Source organism: Leptonychotes weddellii, chromosome 5 (genome assembly GCF_054177405.1).
Source record: "Leptonychotes weddellii isolate Sample4059 chromosome 5, ASM5417740v2, whole genome shotgun sequence".
Taxonomy (NCBI): Eukaryota; Metazoa; Chordata; class Mammalia; order Carnivora; family Phocidae; genus Leptonychotes; species Leptonychotes weddellii.
Window position 1 is genome coordinate 102,900,617 of NC_138373.1, and position 18,210 is coordinate 102,918,826.

At 36.7% G+C, this 18,210-nt stretch overlaps 1 protein-coding gene across 9 annotated transcripts in view; it reads left to right on the top strand.

Annotated features, from left to right (window-relative positions):
- Positions 1 to 12,930, top strand: part of ATF1 (activating transcription factor 1) — an 88,133-nt gene extending 75,203 nt beyond the window's left edge. For 8 of the 9 annotated variants that reach the window (XM_081821669.1, XM_081821670.1, XM_031030063.2 and 5 more), the window contains one exon: positions 5,042 to 12,930. In XM_081821669.1, the coding sequence (XP_081677795.1) occupies positions 5,042 to 5,186 (145 nt within the window). In that variant the 3' untranslated portion in view covers positions 5,187 to 12,930. Of the gene's footprint in view, positions 1 to 198; positions 318 to 5,041 lie in introns of all 9 variants that reach the window. The other variant, XM_031030064.2, reaches the window with a different exon arrangement.
- The last annotated feature ends 5,280 nt before the right edge of the window (positions 12,931 to 18,210 follow it).

Consider the following 18,210-nt stretch of genomic DNA (forward strand, 5'->3'; position numbering starts at 1 on the left):
GATATTATTTATGTTATCAACAAATAAAATACCCGAGAATAAATCTAACAGATGTCCAGGACATTTATGAAAAATATTATACAGTGTTTTTGAAAGACATTAAGGAAGATCTAAATAATGGAGAAATAAATACTGTGTCCATAGATACAGAAACTCAGTATTATAAAGATGACTATTTTTCCCCCAATTGATCCATAGATTCAATGCAGTTCCAATCAAAACCCAAACAGGTTGTTTGAAGAACTTGACAAGTGATACTAAAATTTATAGAAGAGTAGAGGGCCAAGAACAGCCAAAATATTCCAGACAAGAATAAGGTGAGGAGATATCAAGTTTTATTTAAAGCTGTGGTAATTGAAATGTGATACCGGCATTGAGAAAAAAAAGCCCAAAATGAGCAAAGAAATAGCTCAAAAATAGGTCCATGGACACACGAAACCCTGATATGGTAGGACAGATTATTGGGGTAAGGAGGGACTCTTCAATAAATGGTACTAGGATAATTACTGATATGTGAAAAAATACTGGCTTTCTTTCTCACACCATACACAAAAATCACTGCAGATGGATTTAAAAACACAAATGTGAAAGGTGACATTTTGAAATTTTTCAGTGAGAATATATAATCTTACGGTTTCAGGAACAGGGAAAGATACCTTAAAACACCTCACACCCCCTCCCACACACAAACATTAACATAAAAGATAAATGAATCTTCATTAATAATTTCTGTTCATCAGAAGAGAGAGTCAAAATATAAGCTTCAACCCTATAGAGGATATATGTAACGTATCTAACCCCCAAAAAGAATTTGTTTGAAAAAATGTAAATATCTTCTAAATTAATAAGTATAACCCAACAAAAGATGAATAGGCATTTCTCAGAAAACACAAGTGGTTAATAATCATATGAAGGATTGCTTGCCCTTATCAGTAATCAGAGAAATGCAAATTAATACCACATACTTAGATATCATTTATCCCCACCCACTTGACAAAAGTCTAACCAGGAATTGGCAAGGTTTTGGAACAGTGGAACTCAGAGACTGCTTACGGGAGTGAAAATTGGTATGGCCACTTTGAAATTAATTGGCCTTATCTTGTGTAGTTCACCTGGATATGCTCTGCCATTTTAGCTGTTTCACTCTGTGTATGTGACTGAGAGAGACTATTGCAGGAAGTATACATAAGAATGTTCAAACAGCAAAAATCAGGAAACCACCTAAATATTCATCAGTAACAGAGTGTATAAATACAACCACAATTTATGAATCCAATGTAATAGTGTTCATTTGTATTGACTGAGTGAATGATCATTTTAACATGAATAAATATTAGAAAAATAAAGTTGAGGGAAAACAAGTTGTAGTTTTAGAAAATAAGCAAAAGACTGAAGCTAGTAATTGCTTCTGGGCAAGAGCAGGGGTATGGAATCAGAAAAAAGCACAGAGGGTTCTTCAACAGTATGGATCATATTTTCTATTAAGTTGGGTGTTGGGGTTTACATGTGTTCATTTTATCACTATGCTTCATAACTTATATCTACACCACAGTCTTTTGTGTGTATACTATTCCGTAATGAATTTTAAAACTACAGTGATTTATAAGGAAATTTAGTAAGTTGTTCTTCTATGAATTACCATCTTGAAAATAAAATGGGAAGTAATTTCACATTAATGACAAATCATAAAATACTCAGTAAATTCAATAGGAAAGGCATAGGACCCACATTTTAAAAATCTTATTGAGAGCTAAAACAGTCCGAACATAGAAAAAATATCAGTATTCTTTGATGAGGACTATTATAAAATATCAGTTCTTCCAATTTACATATAATTTTATTGTGACTCAAATTAGAATCTCTGTAGGTCTCCATGGAATTGGACAAAATAAGATGAAAGTTTACATGAAAGAAAAAAGCATTCAAGAAAGGTCAAGAACGGGGGCGCCTGGGTGGCTCAGTCAGTTAAGCATCTGCCTTCAGCTCAGGTCATGATCCCAGGGTCCTGGGATCGAGCCCCGCATCGGGTTCCCTGCTCAGCGAGGAGCCTGCTTCTCCCTCTGCCTCCCACTCCCCATGCTTACTCTGTCTCTCTCTCCTCTGTGTGTCAAATAATAATAAAATCTTAAAAAAAAATGGTCAAGAACAGAAAGAGGTTACTTGTCCTGTTAGGCATACTGAAACATACTCTCTAAAGCTACTGTAATCAAAACTTGGTATAAGTGGGGCGCCTGGGTGGAAAAAAAAAACAAAAAGAAAAAAAAAAAACCCAAACTTGTATCAGCAAAGGGGCAGACAGTAACATTAGCAAACAGGGTAGAGCGCAGAAATAGCTTTTTGTATCAGTTAAGTACAACCCTTCTAAAGGACGGTTTATTTAATAAATGTTAACTGACACAGCTCCACATCTGAAAGAAAATTAAATTGGACTTTTTTTTAAGATTTATTTGACAGAGACACAGCGAGAGAGGGAACACAAGCAGGGGGAGTGGGAGAGGGAGAAGCAGGCCTCCTGCCGAGCAGGGAGCCCAATACGGGGCTCGATCCCAGGACCCCGGGATCATGACGTGAGCCGAAGGCAGACGCTTAACGACTGAGCCACCCAGGCGCCCCTGGACTCCTATCTTATATCACATACAAACGTTATTCCAGATGGGTTAAAGACTTCATTGTGGAAAAATTAAGCCATAGAATCTTTAAAACTAAGAAGAACACACAGTGCTTGGAATTTTAATATAAGCCAAGAAAAAGACTGGAAAAGAAACATTTATGGTATAAGATATAAAAGTATGAGAAGTCAAAGGGTAGATTAGAAAATTATATAAAAACAGATAAAGGCGGGGCGCCTGGGTGGCTTAGTCGGTTAAGCGGCTGCCTTTGGCTAAGGTCATGATCCCAGGGTCCTGGGATCGAGTTCCGCATCGGGCTCCTTGCTCAGCAGAGAGCCTGCTTCTCCCTCTGCCTGCCTGCCATTTCCCCTGCTTATGCTCTCTCTCTCTCTCACTCTGTGTCAAATAAATAAATAAAATCTTTGGGGGGGGGGAAAAACAGATAAAGGGAGGGTGGTGTCTGGGCAGTTGGTTAAGCATCTGATTCTTGGTTTCAGCTCAGGACGCGATCACAAGGTTGTGAGATCAAGCTCTGCACTCAGCTCAGAGTCTCCTTAAGACTCTCTCTCCCTAGGGGCACCTGGGTGGCTCAGATGGTTAAGCGTCTGCCTTCGACTCAGGTCATGATCTCAGGGTCCTGGGATCGAGTCCCGCATCGGGCTCCCTGCTCCTTGGGAGCCTGCTTCTCCCTCTGCCCCTCTCTCTCTCTCATGAATAAATAAATAAAATCTTTAAAAAAAAAAAAAAAAAAGACTCTCTCTCTCTACCCCTCCCCCCATGCACACACAGTCTCTCTCACTCTCTTTTTCAAATAAACCTTTTTTTAAAAAGATAAAGGATTAATATATATAATGCACAGAGGGAGTGTTCTTAGGTTATAATTTCTCATCGTAAAACAAGATAAGGTATGAATTGAAAAAAGGGTATGAGTAGTCAGTTTACATAAACAATCCAAAAGACCAATATTTGAAAAGATGTTCAGTCTCCCTAGTAGTAGTTAGGGAAATGAAAATGAATTAACAATGAAATATTCACATGGCAAAGATCTGTACCAACATAGAAATACCATTAAAACTGTATGTGTAAAAAAAGCAAGTTGCAGATAATACCTGCATTACATAGTATAAAAAAATAATATTTTTTTACTTCTACATGTATGTAATACATGTCTGTGACTTCATAGAAATATTCTAGGGGTGCCTGGGTGGCTCAGTCGGTTAAACGTCTGCCTTCAGCTCAGGTCATGATCCGAGTCCTGGGATCGAGCCCCGCATCAGGCACCCTGCTCGGCGGGAAGCTTGCTTCTCCCTCTCCCTCCCCCTGCTCGTGCTGTCTCAAATAAATACAACCTTTTTATTTTTATTTTTTTTCTTTTTCAAAGATTTTATTTATTTGACAGAGAGAGACAGCTAGAGAGGGAACACAAGCAGGGGGAGTGGGAGAGGGAGAAACAGGCTCCCCACTGAGCAGGGAGCCCGATGCGGGACTCGATCCCAGGACCCCAGGATCATGACCTGAGCCGAAGGCAGCCGCTTAACCGACTGAGCCACCCAGGCGCCCCAAATAAAACCTTTTTAAAAAAAATATTCTAAGAGGACACGTACAAAGCTGAGTATAAAGCACTGTTTGTAATTAAAACCCAAATAAAAACTAAAGAAACTGTGTCAGAAGTTAACCAGGGGACCCATAAATTTCGCTCCTTGATATTTATGCAGGAAAAATGGGACATGTGTTCACAAAGAGACAGACATAAGCATAGCAGCTAAAACTAGAAACGGCCCTAAAGAATAGATCAGTAAACTGTGGTGATAGTCACACAGTGGAATACACCTGCAACAGTAAGGTAAAAACCACCACACAGCACCATCGATGAGCCTCAAAAATACAATGAGTGGGGGCGCCTGGGTGGCTCAGTTGGTTAGGCGACTGCCTTCGGCTCAGGTCATGATCCTGGAGTCCCGGGATCGAGTCCCGCATCGGGCTCCCTGCTCGGCAGGGAGTCTGCTTCTCCCTCTGACCCTCCTCCCTCTCATGCTCTCTGTCTCTCATTCTCTCTCTCTCAAATAAATAAAATCTTAAAAAAAAAAAAAAAATACAATGAGTGAAAGGAGACCAAACACAAGAGTACATTCTGAAGGAGGTTGTAGAATAGGAAAAACTTCATCTGTGGTGATAAAAACGAGAACAGTAGTTGTCTGGTGAGAGGACTGATCAGGAATGGGCATAGGGGAGCTTTCTGGGACAGCAGAGATGTTCTGTCTTGATGAGTATGTGGGTTATACAGGTAGATGCATTTGCCAAACGGAATGGATTCTACACTTAAGATCAATGTATTTTGCTGTCTATAGATGACCAGGGAGGATTACTGAGGTGCATTTACCATTTAAAGAATGTGAACTTTTCTAACATTGGTTTTTAATGCTTCTATTTAGAGAAGCTGCTCGAGAATGTCGCAGAAAGAAGAAAGAGTATGTGAAATGCCTGGAAAATCGAGTTGCAGTCTTGGAAAATCAAAACAAAACTCTAATAGAAGAGTTAAAAACTTTGAAGGATCTTTATTCCCATAAAAGTGTTTGATTAAGAAAGAAAATATTTTTGCAGACTTGCCTAAAAATTAGATGGATTTCTTTTCTTTTTAGTGGAGTTTATAAATTAAAAGGTCAAAAATGAAGCTTTTTATTTAGGCTTTTGCAACTCAAAGATAAATATCTTATGCAAGAGATCTGGTGACAGAAGATAAAGTGGAAAATGACCTCAAAGAAGTTACTGGCACAACTGGAAACTCTGTAAAAATTAAACCTACTCAAGAAGCAGGAAATGAACTTTCACCAATTTGAATTTTCTAAATAACAAGAATCCAAAAATGGCAGATAAGATGAAATTTGGTAAATTGATTTTTAAAATAAATCAGTTTACCCTGTAGGTTTGCATTTCTTACTGTTTCCTAAATTTTACGTTTTTCAATTGTGTGTGTGCGTGCTTGCGTGTATCTGTTTTATTTCTGCCAATAAATTCTAAATTACAAATAGAAAAGCTAATACATAACTAAATATATAAATTATGTGTTCTGATTATGTATACTTGTTCTATTGTCAGATCTTTTAAATGGGTTTTTTAAAGTTTGTTTTTTGGACTTGAGAGGGATTTTGAGACTTGCTTGGGTTAACTGTTTTTGAGGCTTTGTCCTAAAAGGCATCTAAGGTACATGAATGGAGTGTGGTGATTTTGTAACTTTTTTTTTTTTTTTATCAGAATGGAAGGAGAACTGTTTAAAAGTTTGATACTTTTAAATAGCTTGTTTTTTGGTCACTCTGGGAATGGAGATTTTCTACAAATATATAATAAATTGTTTTTTGATTCTATATTCTGTATGCAGTTGAATATACATTACTTACTCTGTTGTGCTTTAATAGAAAAGAATGTTTACAGGCCCTTGAGAGGATATTAGAGTATTTTTTAAAAACCTTCTGAAGATGCATACCAAAGTTTTCCAAGAGGATTTTATAACCAATTTAATGTAAGGTTTATCAGATTCTAAAATAGTATGGTTATTAAGGCAATTTTATGTTAGAGTCTATTTTGTAATGTAGTGAATGGTACATTTCTAAGAAAAGTGACTGCCGATATATTTTTATAGCTAATCTTTATAAATTCTAAAGTTGAGTTTTTAATGATTATTTTAAATGTTTATACAGTTTAAGTAAAAAAAAAAATATTTTGCATCTCAAAGTATCATTTTTATATTATGAGAAGTTTCCAGATTGGCTAATATTTGAATTGCAAGTTTTGTATGCAGTTTTATCTAAAGCTCAAGAATGCCCATCAGTACACCAGTGTTTAACCTCTGTATTCCAGTTTGTATACACTTTGAAATTGTACTGCAAAACTATTGTGCGCTTCTTATACAATATGTAGCATATTGTTGTCTGTGAAATTAAAGGATATTTGATAAAATTAAGTTCGCCAAATGTAAAATATATTGCTTGATATGTGAACAAGCTTCCTGATAGCTATTCCATTAATTATACTAACTATAGTACTTTTCTAGTTTTAAAATGAGAATAAATTTAAAATTCTGGTCTACACAGCCTATTTTAAGAGAGGGTATCTTTTATATGTTTGATTCAGTCAGAACCGGTTACAATAAACTAAAAGTAGCTAAGTTTTTTGTTCTGCAAGTGTTTATTAGGACGTGGTTAAGGAGCATGTGATGTAGAAACCTTAATTGACAAATTTGTGTAATCCTAATGAAAAACTGAATTAACAGTATTTTTAAAAATGGGACTGTTGATTTGGCAGCAGTTTATGAAAAGAAAAAAGTTTGATCACCTGTGGCATTACTTCTATCACTTATTATTTGGTATAAAGCCAAGAGGAGGTATGGGGTCAATGTGTTATATCAAGAGTATTTTAAAAGATAATATAGGGTAGATGTTATGCTTGGCTGTCACAGGGATCGTTCAGCTCTTAATGCCTTAACAGCTGGACATCATAAATCTTTATAAACTTAACACTGCTGCAGACTTCTGGTGTAGAGCCTCGCTCTCACTAAATCAGGTTACCTAGGCTAGCAGTATAGAACGGGCATGAGCAAGCTACTGATGATTCCATAAATGCATACCAGATTATCTTTCAAGATGTTTTTCTAACTTGAATCCAATGAGGGGCTTATGAAATTTTGAAAGTGATTATAGTCCAAACCTAAATTAGACTCCAAAAGTTCAAAAGACCAGTGATATTATTTCCTTAGCTCAATTTACTGTTTTACATGCATTTATTATCAGTTTATTTATACATTATATTGACGGAAATAATTACTGCCCATGAACAGATCTTGAGTATATAAATTATCACTTTAATTTTATTGTGCAGAGCATGAATGGCATGTATTAGAGCTTTGAAAATCTTACTACAGTTGACCCTTGAACAATACAGGGGTTAGGGGCACAGACCCCCTATGCAGTCAAAAATCCACACACAATTTTGACTCCCCCAAAACTCATACGAACCTACTGCTGACCTATTGCCTTACCAATAACAATTAACAAATATTTTGTATGTTCCATGTATTATATAGTGTATTCTTACAATAGAGCTACAGAAAAGAAAATATTAAAATCACAAGGAAAATATATTTTGAGTACTGTACTGTATCAAAAAAAAAAAAGATCTATGTTTAAGTGGACTTGCACGGGTCAAGCCTGTGTTGCTCAAGGGTCAGCTATGTATTTGTTCATTCAATAATTATATTGGAGTTACTGGTTAAATGTGTTTTTCTCCAGTGAAAATATGTGGACATAGGGATGATATAAAAATATTTATGGCTTGTGATTATATAGTTGTAATAATGGCAGTTAAAATTCTCAGAAAAGATGCTGTAGAAATGATATAAAATGAGTGAAATTTGACTAAGGGCTTGATTTAAAGATTTTTTATTTATTTATTTTGAGAGAGAGAATGAGAGCATGAGAGGGAAGAGGGCAGAGGGGGAAGCAGACCCCCCACCGAGCAGGGAGCCCAATGCGGGACTCGATCCCGGGACTCCGGGATCATGACCTGAGCCGAAGGCAGTCGCTCAACCAACTGAGCCACCCAGGCGCCCCAACTAAGGGCTTGATTTAAAGGAAAAGTCACAGGTTATAGTGAAACAGGATAATGTCAAAGTATATGAAAATCTAATTACAGTTATATTACTTTGTTATACAAAGTAGGTTATGTTTAGTAACTACTGCTTGTTTTTACCATGAAACAAAGTAAAGGAATGCCTAATATATTAAGGTTGTAGAATTCAGAAGCCTGTGCTAGGGAGAGTTTGGCAAGAATCTTTCCAAGAACAGTCATTTGGAAGAGGTTTAGTCTATTTTTTTTTTTTTTTAAAGAGACAGATTCTGGTAACTCTGTCCCCTCAGTGTAAGTTTCTTTATAACAAACTTTAGACATTAGAGATTGGTTCTTTATTATTTCATGGTTGGGATCCTTTTCCTCAAAGTTGACAGGATATATATAGTAGTTAACTGCCTTAGATAAGTATATATAACAGTTTTTAACTGGTAACTTACATAAATATGTATAAATCTTTAAATTGTTACAAATCCTGGGTTTTCTATATACATCACAGTTATACCATTTCCTTAATATGGAGTATTTATGGAGGAAACTACTGAAGTAATGGCATTCATTCATTCAGATATTTATTAAAGGCCTTTTTATGTCAAGCCTTACTAGGAAAAGAGTGGTGAACAAGATAGTGTTACAGCTCTTGTGCAATTTAGATAGTGATGTCATCCTATGAGCTTGTTACTTGCCTAAGATTATATGAGCATTAATAACCAGGGATCTGGGACTTAAACCTAGTATCTAACCATTCAATCCTCGTAGTCTTGAGGTGCCTGGCTGGCTCAGTCGGTAGAGCATGCGACTCCTGATGTCAGGTTTGTGAGTTTAAGCCCCACGTTGGGTGTACAGCTTACTTTAAAGATAAATAAATAAAAAGGCACTAATTCCATTTAAAAAATAAAATAGTAGTCTCTCCTCTTTATTAAACTTGGGGGGGTGGGGACTCTCTTTTGTGCTTTTCCGTGTCCCTACAGTCCAGAGGCAGCACTTACCTGGTTCATAGGGATGCTCCATAATGTTTAAATGAATAAAGGTCTGGGGTTTTAACTCACTAAGGCATAGAGAAGTTTGATACTTTGCCCAAATCACACAGTAAATAACAAAACTAGGGTTCAGAGCTAGGTGTGATCAACTCCTAAAGTCTGTGGTCTTAACCTTCATTATGTACCTTCTTATCTGTGTTGAAGTGTCTTTCTGAAAAGCTTTGTTCCATTGTATCTTTACCCTTTATCAAAGATTTTTAAAGTTCTACTTAAATGTGCCCACTAGATGGCAGCCTTCATTTTAAAATCACAAAAGTTTTACAAACTTCTGAAACTACACAAGTTTATAACATATCAAATCCTTGTACACCCACCATTCCAGAATAATAAATGTTAACATTCTGTTATCTTGACTTCAGATCATTTTCTGATCCCTAGTCCCATTTATCTTCCTAAAGGAAACCACTATCAGGAATTTAGTGTGGATCCAATCCATTTTTTTTTTTTTTAAGTAATCTCTACACCCAACATGGGGCTAGGACTTAAAACCCCAAGATCAAGAGTCGCATGCTCTACTGACTGAACCAGCTAGGTGCCCCCAAGTTTGTATTTTTATACTTACTACATGACTCCATAAGTAACACAGATTAGATGATACTGTCTTTATTTTAGAACTTCATAAATGATATCTTAATAATGTGCCATTCTCTAAATGAAAGGTCAAGGAGACCAAACAAAACTTGGGATTTTATCTATGGCAACAATACTTTGTTTTGGGGAAAATAAATGAACATCAAAGCATTTTACTTTCTACTGACAACAATTAGATATTTAATATCACATCTGGAAAAAATGCTTCCTTCCCCATTTTTTTCTTTATTCCCAAAACATTCTGCAAATAACACTTAAAAGTTTACAAAATACTAAACAAAAATGGACTTAGACTTTCTAACAGTGAATTTCAAAAAGGAAAAAAAAGTCCACATTACTTCTTTGCCCACTACTCATTATCTTCATAAGTAATCAAATGCAATTTCTATGAATTAACTATGTACAAAACACTGGGCTTGGTGAAGATACCAAATAAACATTAAACATGGTCTTTCACAAGCTCAGACTACTTGGGGGAAAGAGAGCCCTCTGCTGAGAAACTAGATCACTGGGGCACCTGGGTGGCTCAGTCGGTTAAGCGTCTGCCTTCAGCTCAGGTCATGATCCCAGGGTCCTGGAATCGAGCCCCGCATCGGGCTCCCTGCTCAGCAGGGAAGCTTTTCCCTCTCTGCCTGCCGCTCCCCCTGCTCCTGATCGCTTGCTCCCTCTCAAATAAATCTTTAGAAAGATTATATCATTGTACATAGTAAAACATTTAGAATTCTACACCTAATGAAAATATTCATCAGTCCAAAAGAAAACAGGAAAGGAGAGAAACAGGCAGGACAAATTGCCCAAAGTAAAATGGTAGAAATCTGTACATATCGGTAATAATAAATGTAAATGTACTGGGCGTTATCAGTTAAATACCAAAAATTGTCATGTTGAATTAGAAAACAATATCCATCTATATGTTATTTACAAAAGGTATATCTAAAATACAAGGATACAGAAGGGTTGAAAGGAAAAACATGGAAAAAGTTGTACCAAATACTAGCCAAAGGAAAGCACTGGTATAGCTATATTTATATTGAACAAAATAGACTTTATTTTTTTTTAAAAGATTTATTAGAGCACAAGTGGGAGAGGCAGAGGGAGAGAGAATCTCAGACTCCACGCTGAGTGAGTGGAGCCTGACACGGGGCTCGATTTCACAACCCTGAGATTATGACCTGAGCCAAAACCAAGAGTCGGAAGCTTCACCGACTGCGCCACCCAGGGGCCCCAACAGTAATAGACTTTAAAGAAAACATTACTTGGGGACAAGAGAGTCACTATAAAATGAAAGATTCAATTCATCTAGAAGATAAAACATCTAAACTTGAATGCACATAATACAGGGTCAGGATGTGAAGCAAAATGCAGAAATATGAGAAAGAAAAATACACAATCTTAGTAGGTTTTTAACCTCTCTCTCTCATGATTGATGCAAAAACCAGGAAAACAACCAGTAAAGACATCAATTTGAACAACTAAAAACTTGACCTAATATACTGAATTTCACCAACTGTAAACCACCATTGATTGTAAGGCATACTATGATCTTAAGTACAAGAAAGACCCTGAGATCAAGACCTGAGCTGAGATCAAGAGTCAGATGCTTAACCGACAGAGCCACCCAGGCGCCCTTTAAGTACCAGTAAGAAAGAAAAACCACCACCAGCAGATGACAGCCGATTGATGGCCAGATGCATACTGATTTCAGAGATGTCTGAACGTTAAAAATGTGCATCTTACAATCAGTGAAATTCGACATAGAATACAAAGCTAGAAGTCATTCTTTTCAAAGAATGTTTTAGAGTGTTTATAAAAAGAACCATATATCGGGCAATAAGTCTCAACAAATTCTTCAAACGACTAGTTTCATATGACTATGTTCCATTGATCTATATGTATTTATCCTCTCACCAAAACCACAGTCTTGATTACTGTAGCTTTATAGTAAGTCTTGAAATCAGGTAGTATGAGTTCTTTAAGTTTTATTTTTTGTTTTTGGGTTTTTTTTCCCCCATTGAAATTGTTTGGCCATTCTAGTTCCTTTGCCTTTCTATATAAATACTAGAATCAACTTGCCATATCTATTTAAAAAAAAAATCCTACTGGATTTTGATTGGGGTGTATTAAACCTATATATAGATCAACTCGTGAATAATTAACAATACTGAGGCTTCCAATCCGTAAACACAATATATCTCCTTTATTTAGATCTTTTTAAATTGTCTTCCTCAGATTTTTTCTTTTCTTTTCGTTCTGACATAGAGACCATGCATGTATTTTGTTAAATTTATACCTAATTATTACTTTTTCTTTTTTTTTCTTACAGCTATTTATAGCCCGGGGCGGGGCGCAGGGGAGTTCAATGTCGATAATGTCATCTGTGAATAGACACAATTTTATCTCTTTAAAACCTGTATGCTTTTAATTTATCCTGCTTTATTTTACTGCCTAAGAATTCTAGTACAATGTTGAATAGGATTGGTAAGAGTGGACTTACTCATTCTTAATTTCTCCCACTCTTAAGGGGAAGCCCACTCAGTTTTAACATTAAGTATGATACTAGCTGTAGGATTTTTGTTTTGTTTTGTTTTGTTTATAGAAGCCACTTCTCAGGGGAGTTTCCTTCTGTTCCAAGTTCATGAGATTTTTTTTTTTTTTAATCAAGGACAGTTGTTGAGTTTTACCAAATGCTTTTTCTACACCCATTGATATCATCATTTGGCTTTTATTAGTTTGTTTATATGATAGATTTTATTAATTGATTTCCTGATATTGACCCAGTCTTCCATCCTCAGGAGAACTACCACTTGGTCATGAAGCATAATCTTTTTTATTCTGGACTTGATCTGCTAATGTTTATTGAAGATTTTTGTGTCTCTGTTCATGAGGGATAATTGGTCTGCAGTATTATGTTCTTGTAATGTCTTTGTCTGCTTTTGGGTATCAGGGTAATGCTGGATTTATTTAATGAGTTGCTATTAAAGAATTATAATTATTTTAAGTGTGATAATGGTGTTGAAATTATGTTTTAAAATACCTTATTTTTTGAAATAAAATGTTTATAGATAAAATTATGTAATTTTTGGAATTTACTTCAAAATAATTATGGTAGTGGGGGAAAGTAGATAGGGATATAAATATAGCAAGATTGGCCATGGAATGATAATTGTCATGGAGTGTATTATTCTATCTTTGTATATATGTGATTTTTCCATACCAAAAGTTTAAAAACTAAATAAATGGTGCTGGAAGTACTGGTTATTCACATAGGAAAAATGGAACTTGGATTCCTACCTCACACCATACACAAAAGTCAATTCTGGGTGAATGGAAGATTGAAATATGAGAGACAAAAACTATAAAAACCTTTAGAAGATAATGTAAGGAATACCTTTAAGACCTCAACATAGGGAAGGATTTTTTTTTTTAAAGATTTTATTTATTTATTTGAGAGAGAGCCAAGCCAAGGGGAAAGGCAGAGGGAGAAGCAGACTCCCCGCCGAGCAGGGAGCCCGATGTGGGACTCATCCCAGGACCCTGGGATCATGACCTGAGCCGAAGGCAGATGATTAACCGGCTGAACCACCCATGTGCCCCAGGAAGTATTTCTTAAATGGGTCACAAAAAGTACATCCTAAACAAGTCACAAAAAAGGTACAAAACACAGGGAAACATTGTTAGATTCAGTTATGTTATAAGTAAGCAGAAGAGAAAAATAATAAAAATTAGAACAGAAACCTATGAAATTGAAAACAGGAAATCAATGGAGAAAAATCAATGAAACCAAAAGCTGGTTCCCTGAAAAGATCAATAAAATTGATAAGCCTCTTGCATCCTCAGGAGAACTACCACTTGGTCATGATGCATAATCTTTTTTATTCTGGACTTGATCTGCTAATGTTTGTTGAAGATTTTTGTGTCTCTGTTCATGAGGGATAGGTTTAGGCCTCTAAACAGGTTAAGAAAAAAAGAAAGAAGACACAAGTTAAGAGTAAAATGGAAAGAGGGAACATCATTACTGATCCTACAGACATAAAAAGAATAAAGGAATAGTCTGCACAATTCTTTGCCAACAAATTTGATAACCTAGATGAAAGGGTCCAGTTCCTTAAAAGACACAATCTGACAAAACTCACATGTGAAGAAGACATAGAAGAATATTTATTAAAGAAACTGAAATCAATAATGAATAACTTTCTAAAAGAAAAAGCACTAGATCCAAATGGGTTCACTGGTGAATTCTACCACTTAAGGAATTATATTTATACCAATTAAGTTACACCAATTCTCCACAATCTATTTCAGAAGGTATAAACATAAGAAATATTTCCTAACTCATTTTATGAGCTTAGCATTACCCTAAAACCAAAACCAGACAAAGATATAAGAAAACTACAGACCAATGTTTCATGAACAAATGCAAAAATTCTCAATATATTAGCAAATCAAATCCAACAATGTATAAAAAGAATTGTACACCATGACCAAGTGGCATTTATCCCAGGTATGCAAGGCTGGTTTAATATTTTATTTTACTTTATTTATTTATTTATTTATTTATTTATTTATTTTTGAGAGGGAGGGAGGCAGGGGGGAGGGGCAGAGGGAGAAGGAGAGACAGACTCTTAAACAGGCTCCAAACCTGGTGTGGAGCCTGATGTGGGGCTTGATCTCACAACCCTGAGATCATGACCTGAGCTGAAATCAAGAGTCAGACGCTTAACTGACTGAGCCACCCAGGTGCCCCTGGTTCAACATTTTAAAATCAATCCATCACAGCAGGCTAAAGAAGAAAAATCACATGACAATAGATGCAGAAAAATCATATGAAAAAATTCAACACCCATTCATATTTAAAAAAAAAAAACCTCTCAGTAAACAAGGACTAGAAGGGAACTTCCTCAACTTGATAAATATCTACCAAAAAACCTACAACTATCCTCATACTTACTAGCGAGAAACCCAAAGTTTTCCCACTAAACAAGGTGAGTTCTCACCACTGCTTTTCAATGTCATACTGTTAAGTCCTAGCTAATGAAGTAAGACAAGGAAACAAAGGGTATACAGGTTAGGAAGGAAGAAATAAAACTGTCTTTATTCGCAGATGACATGATCATCTATGCAGAAAATCCTGAAGATTCGATAAAGAAAATCCTAGAACTAATAGGTGATTACAGCAGGACTAAAGATACAAGGTTAATAGACAAAAGTCAATTGCTTTCATATATACTAGCAATGAACAACTGGAATTTGAAATTTAAAATACAATAACATTTGCATTAGGTATAAATACTTAGGTATAAATCTAACAAAAATATGTACAAGAGTTATATGAGGAAAACTACAAAACTCTGCAAGAAGAAATCAAAGAAGAACTAAATAAATGGAGAAGTATGCCATATTAATGGACAGAAAGATAATATTGTCAAGATGGTAGTTCTTCTCAACTTGGCCTACAGATTCTGTGCAAGCTCAATCAAAATCCCTGCAAGTTATTTTATGGGTAACAACAAGCTGATTCTAAAGGTTATACAGAAAGGAAAAAGACCCAAGACCCAGAACAGGGTGGTTCAGTCAGTTGGGTGCCTTCCGCTCGGATCATGGTCCTGAGTTTCTGGGATCAAGCCCTGTGTCGGGCTCCCTGCTCTGCTTCTCCCTCTGCCCCTCCTCCTTGCCCTTGCTTATTCTCTCCTCTCACTCAAATAAATAAATTAAATCTTAAAAAAAAAAAAAAAAAGACCCAGAACAGACTATACAATATTGAAGGAGAATAATAATGGAGGACTAACAGTACCTGACTTCAAGACACTATAAAGCCTTAGTAATCAAGACACGATGATATTGGCAAAAGAACAGATCAGTGGAAAAGAACAGAGAGCACAGAAATAGACCCACATAAATATAGTTCACTGATCTTCAAAGAGGAGTAAAGGCAATACAATGGAGCAAAGACAGTCTTTTCAACAAATGGTGCTGGAACACTTGGACATCCAAGTGAAAAAAAGAATCTAGACACAGACTTTACATCCTTCACAAAAATTAACTCAAAATGGATCACACACATGAATGTAAAACACTAAAGTATAAAAGTCTTAGAACACAGGAGAATAACATATATGACCTTTTATTTGGCAGACTTTAGATGAACACCAAAGGTATGAGCCATGAAAGAAAGAATTGATAAACTGGACTTCATTAAAATTAAAAATTTCTGCTCTGTGAAAGACAACTTAAAGACAATGAAAAGACAAACCATGGACCCAGAGAAAATACAGTTGACCCTTGAACAACATGGGTTTGAACTGAGTGGATGCACTTACACATTGATTTCTTTTAATAAATATACTGGAATATTTTTTGGAGTTTTTTTTAGAGGGAGAATGCAAGTCGGAGGGGAGGGCAGAGGGAGAGGGAGAATCTCAAGCAGGCTCCGCACCCAGCACTGAACCCCACGCGGGGCTCAATCTCACAATCCTGAGATCATGACCTTGAGCCAAAACCAAGAGCTGGACACTTAACCGACTGAGCCACCTGGGCGCCCCTTTTTGAAAATTTTTGGCAACTTGAAAAAAGGTACAGATGAACCACTTAGCCTAGAAATATCAAAAAAAAAAAATTTAAGAAAAAGGTATGTCATAAATGCATAAAACGTATGTAGACACTATTCTATCATTTATTACCATAAAATATACACAACTCTGGGGCGCCTGGTGGCTCAGTCGTTACGCGTCTGCCTTCGGCTCAGGTCATGATCCCAGGGTCCTGGGATCGAGCCCCGCATCGGGCTCCCTGCTCCACGGGAAGCCTGCTTCTCCCTCTCCCACTCCCTCTGCTTGTGTTCCCCCTCTCGCTGTGTCTCTCTCTGTCAAATAAATAAAATCTTAAAAAAAAAAAAAAAAAATATATATATATATATATACACACACACACAACTCTATTATAAAAAGTCAAAATTTATCAAAACTGACGCACACACAGGCTGTACATGTGCCATTCAGTCAAGAAACGTAAACATAAAGATGCAGTATTAATCATAACTGCAGAAAGTTAACTGCAGTATTTACTGCACTACTGTAAATTTCAGAGCCACCTCCCGTTGCTCTTGCAGTGAGCTCAAGTGTTGCAGGGGTCCACTTAAAACACCACATGTGATGCTAATCATACCACCGCCCCCACCCCATGAGCAGCTCATCTCTTCAGTAAACTGCGTATCACAGTAAAAAGTGATCTCTCCTGGTTCTCGGTATTTTTCACCATGTTTAGTGCAATACGCTAAGCCATTTGCATAACACCATGGGATCCATACGAATTCCACTAGTGATGCTGGAAGTGCTCCCAAGAAGCAGAGATAAGTCATGACATTACAAGGAAATGTTTTTTTTTTTTTTTAAGATTTTATTTATTTATTTGACAGAGAGAGACACAGCGAGAGAGGGAACACGAGCAGGGGGAGTGGGAGAGGGAGAAGCAGGCTTCCTGCGGAGCAGGGAGCCCGATGCGGGGTTCCATCCCAGGATCCTGGGATCATGACCTGAGCCGAAGGCAGACGCTTAACCGGCTGAGCCACCCAGGCGCCCAAGGAAATGTTTAGTTACTTGATAGGCACCAGAGATTGAGGTCTGTGGCTGTGATTGCCCATTTCAAGATAAATGAATCCAGAGTACGGAGCACTGTGGAAAAAAAAAATTCATGAAGCCATCACTGTGCACAAAAACGCTTGCGCTTTTTGTGAAATACCTTTTTATCGTGTATCAAAAATGCAGCTTTTATGTGGGTGCAGGATTGTTGTAAGAAAGGCATACCCACAGACTCCAATAGGATATGAGAAAAATAAAAATCATTATATGACAACTTAAAGCAAAAAGGAGATGAAGGATCTAAAGCTGGAGAATTTAATGCCAACAAAAGATGGTATAATAATTTTAAAGAGGTTTGGCTTAAAAAAAGTCAAGGTAACAGGAGAAGCAGCATAAGAGGCTGCAAGATGAGTTCCCAGATGCCATTAAAAAAAAAAAAATCATTGAGGCGAAAGGATATCTGCCTGAACACATTTTTAATGCAGCTAAAAGTGCCCTATTCTGGGGAAAAAAAACAAAAATGCCACAAAGGACATTTATTTGTAAGGAAGAGAAGCGAGCACCAGGATTCAAGGCAGGAAGAACAGGCCAGCTCTACATTCTTATGCAAATGCAGTCAGATTTATGATCAGGCCTGCCCTTATCTATAAAGCTATTAACCCCCAGGCTTAAAGGGAAAAGACGAACACCAGCTGCCATCTTGGTTGTACGACAAGAAGACCTGGACCACAAGAACACTTTTCTGGATTGATTGTGTCCCTAAAGTCAGGAAGTACC